The 4,304-nt window shown below is 47.1% G+C and overlaps 1 protein-coding gene across 1 annotated transcript; it reads right to left on the minus strand.

The window, feature by feature from the left end:
* Positions 1 to 272: 272 nt before the first annotated feature.
* Positions 273 to 3,650, minus strand: PCDHB3 (protocadherin beta 3). Its single transcript, XM_044226045.1, has one exon. It carries the CDS (start codon positions 3,448 to 3,450, stop codon positions 1,108 to 1,110), a length of 2,343 nt encoding a protein of 780 aa, XP_044081980.1. The 5' UTR covers positions 3,451 to 3,650; the 3' UTR covers positions 273 to 1,107.
* Between the last annotated feature and the right edge of the window lie 654 nt (positions 3,651 to 4,304).

Below are 4,304 nucleotides of genomic sequence, written 5' to 3' on the forward strand. Positions count from 1 at the left end.
CCTAGATATTAATTTTAAAAGTAGGATTGGATGGGACACCACTTTTGCCATAATCCATTTAGAGATCATATATGCATGTGCTTTCCTGAAAATTTTAAAAAATGATGCTTAGGCTGGGGCTCCTTGGTGGCTCAACCTGTTGAGCCCAGGACTTGGTTTCCCCTCAAGTTATGATCTCAGGGTCCTGAGATGGAGCCCCACCTCCTGCTCCCTGCTAAGCCGGAGTCTGCTTGAGATTCTCTTTCTCTCTCTTTCCTTCTGGCCCTCTCCCACTCTCTCGCTCTCAAATAAATAAAGAAATAAAATCTGTAAAATATGACTTTTGGGCTGATAATATTTATATCTCAGAATTTATAAACTAAATTGTCATCACATCAGATGCTTCACTAAACAAAGTTTTCATGCAAAATGGAAAGGCAAATCTGTTGTTCAAAATGCTCTAAACTTAAATTTTTTTCTTCAGTCATCATGAAAATACTCTAGGCAATTCCAAGAGTAATTTGACTTATAGCTTATATTTTGTGTGCATTTTTGTCAGTGTAAATGCATATAATTTTGAAATATTAATTGACAATGTCAAAACAGACAGTGAACTAAATATATTACTTTCACTTGACTACTATGTCCTTAAAAGCATATTGTACCTTAAAGAAGGTACATCTTAAGGAAAACAAATTTTTAACAATCCACAAACTTCATTAACTACAAAGCTGCTTTAAGTATGCTGTAAAGAACAATGTCTGACTGTATTATACAGGGTAAATTATAAGATTACTAGTGTGCAACTCTATCTACATTGCTCTAGATATAGAATTTGAGATGAGTTCCCTAAAGCAAGCCTGTTAGAAATCTTCATTAAACCAAAATGAAAAGTATTTTTGCTCACCTATTAGAAAAAGGAAAGGAGGCAGTAAGACTGCCTTAGTAAGAAAGGAAGCAGATGAAAGAAGAATATGCAAGGATTAACAACACAAAGTAAAATCAATATATAAAAAAATGTTATATCAACTAGATTCTTGATTCCAAAAGAAAACAACCATAGCCAAATATTTTTTTCACTATTCTGTAAATGAAACCTATTCTTAAAATTGGAGCTTTGCTGAAGTCTCACTCAGTATCTTGAACCAGACCATTGGGAAAAATGGGCTTGAGGAACTTGAACTCATTGGTCCCCGTGCCTCCCGTCAGACACACCTCATACTGGTAGCTGTGGGACAGGGTCCCCGCGCCGCTGACGTCCACCAGGTGGCCCGGAAACGGACCCTCGGGCACCGAGCAGCCGCCCCCCGACGCCGCCCGCCTCCTCCTGCACAGCCGCACCGCCACGAACACCAGCACCGAGAACAGGAAGAGCGACGACACGGACGCCAAGGCCACCACCAGGTAGACGGTGAGCGGGTCGGCGCGGGCCTCGGCCGCCGCCGCGTCCGGCAGCGGCAGGTAGGGCTGCGAGAAGCCGTCCACCAGCAGCACGTGCAGCGTGACGCTGGCCGACAGCGGCGGCTCGCCGTGGTCCCGGACCAGCACCAGCAGCCTGTGCTTGACCGCGTCGCGCTCGCTCAGCGGCCGCGCCGTGCGCACCTCGCCGTTGTGCGCCCACACGCCGAACAGCCCGGGCTCCGTGGCCTTGAGCAGCTGGTACGACAGCCAGGCGTTCTGGCCCGAGTCGCCGTCCACCGCCACCACCTTGGCCACCAGGTAGCCCGCCTCGGCCGCCCGCGGCACCAGCTCGGTGCAGGGCGCCGAGCCGTTCTGCAGCGGGTACAGCACGAACGGCGCGTTGTCGTTGGCGTCCGCCACCAGCACGCGCACCAGCGCCTGGCTGCTGAGCGCCGGCGAGCCGCGGTCGGCCGCGCCCACGCGGAACTCGAACGCCTGCAGCGCCTCGAAATCCAGTGACCTGAGCGCGAACAGCTGCCCGTTGTCCGCGTTGATGGACACCAGCGAGCCCAGCGGCAGCTGCGGGTCGTGGGGCGGCAGCAGCGAGTAGGTGACCTGGGCATTGGCGCCCGAGTCTCTGTCGGTGGCGCTCACGCTGCCGATGTGCAGGGCGGGGCTGTTGTTCTCGCGGACGCGCAGGGTGTAGGTCGTCTGGCTGAAGGTCGGGGCGTTGTCGTTGACGTCGGACACGGTCACCGTGAGGTTGTGCTGGGTTTTCAGCCTGGGGGTCCCCAGGTCGGTGACGGTGATGGTGATGTTGTACTCGGCCTGGCTCTCTCTGTCTAGTGCTCCTTTTGACAGTAGGGTGTAAAAATTCTCTACTGATGGTTTTAGGACGAAGGGGAGATTGTTATCGATGGAGCACATAATTCTTCCATTGTCTCCAGAGTCAGGATCTGAAACACTGAAAACAGCCACCACAGTCTCTGGCGAGTTCTCAGGGATAGGGCTGGTAATTGAGGACAAGGTCAGTTCTGGTGGGTTGTCATTCACATCAACCACCTGAACTATCACTGTGGTTTTTCCTGAAAGGCCCCCCCCATCCTTGGCTTCTATGTCCACTTCATAAGTATCCATAACCTCATAATTCAAATATTTGACTAGTTGGATATCACCAGTAATTGAATTTAGCTGAAAAGTTTTGCGAATTTCTTCAGAAGCATGAAAAAATGCATACGATACTGTCCCAAAATTTCCTGTATCTAAGTCAGAAGCTGAGACAGTGACAATAACAGAGTTAATGGGACTGTTCTCTAGAATTTGAACCTCATAGAGTGACTGTGTAAATTCTGGGGCATTGTCATTTATGTCTAAGACCAGAATGTGGATCTGGGCGATCCCCGACCGGGGTGGAGAGCCCCCATCTAGCGCGGTGAGGGTCAAAACGAGCTCTGGGTGCTCCTCACGGTCTAGCGCTTTGTCCAGCACTAGTTGTGGGTACTTTCTTCCATCCCTACGATTGCGTGTGAGAACATGGAAATGGGAATTAGGAGCGATTGTGTAGTTTTGGAGACTGTTTCTTCCCACATCCAAGTCCTCAGCATTTTCCAAAGGAATTACGGTTCCTGGTGGCGTGTTTTCTAAGAGTTTCAGCTGCATTTCATTTTCAAAGAATACCGGAGAATGGTCGTTTACATCTATGACCTGAACCTCATTTGTAATAAATTGCAAAGGGTTTTGCAGTAATATCTGAAAGTGCAGTAAACATGGCTCCGTGTGGCCGCATAGCTCTTCCCGGTCCAATTTCTCATGCAGGAGCAAATCGCCGGTCTGATGGTTGAGCTGAAAATGCTGTTTGTTCCCTTTAGACACAACTTGGGCTCCCCTCACAGCCAGTTCCCCTACCCCTAGCCCTAAATCCTTTGCTAGGTTGGCTATTAAATAGCCCCTCTCTGTTTCCTCAACCACAGAGTAGCGTCTTGACTCAGACTCAGTCAGAGACCCACCCAGAAAAACAAAGAGAAATAGGACTTGCCTTTGTCTAAGAAAGCGCTCCCCTCTGGCCTCCATTGTGTTTTCGGCCACGTTCTTCCCGGAGATATTGCCAAACTGAGCGTCCGGCAGTGCTAACAAACGCAGTCTTTTGCCTTCCAACCTTTGAAGAAAGTCTAGCGAATAATCCTTTCCAAGGCTCAGATTTGCTAGCTTAAAATCTGCCCAGACTTTCAACCCCCTAGTTTACGTGCCTTACAGAGTGCGCACAATGCCTGTGGTTTAATTCGCCGTCTTAGTCAACAGCGCCACCATGCGTTCACTGGTAGCTTAAAAATTACTTAGAGAACATGTTCTATTGGGGCAGGAGGCCCGGTGGATGGGTGTTTTGATTTTTTAATTACTTATTCCCCTTGATAAACGGAGTAGCTCATTTGATGCTACTGGAGGAGGTTCTTGTGTTAAATGAGTTAAAAAAAAACACAACCTAGGGAAATGAAATGCGTTCTTTAAAAAGAACCCACTGTCTTTGATAAGAGTCCCCATTTACATGTTTTTGCTGATTTATATGATTTTGCTGTTAGAGCTACTCTTCCTGCCCATCTGCAGTTATTACTCATAAACTTTAAAGGATTTTGCTCTAAATTCTAAATGATGATATGCATCATATCCTACTTGCATTTTTCTCTTATTTTCCAGATTTTGTAAAGTGTCCATGAATGAGTTACATTTATAATCAGGAAAAAAATGCTATGAAAATATGACTTCATGCACGGTGATGAAAAATTATAATAGATCATGTCATAGTCAGAGGCCCAAAATGCCCAGTTCCTTTCAAATCTTCACAATCACTCAAGGAACACAGATATTTCTCGTCTTATTTCGCAGTAATTTTACAATTGCTGGTTTCATCTATGTAAACTTTATTAACT

The sequence above is a fragment of the Neovison vison genome, chromosome 1, assembly GCF_020171115.1.
Source record: "Neovison vison isolate M4711 chromosome 1, ASM_NN_V1, whole genome shotgun sequence".
NCBI lineage: Eukaryota > Metazoa > Chordata > Mammalia > Carnivora > Mustelidae > Neogale > Neogale vison.

Excerpts from the sequence above, each read along its gene's own strand:
- PCDHB3 (XM_044226045.1), bottom strand. The coding sequence starts at position 3,450 with ATGGAGGCCAGAGGGGAGCGCTTTCTTAGACAAAGGCAAGTCCTATTT.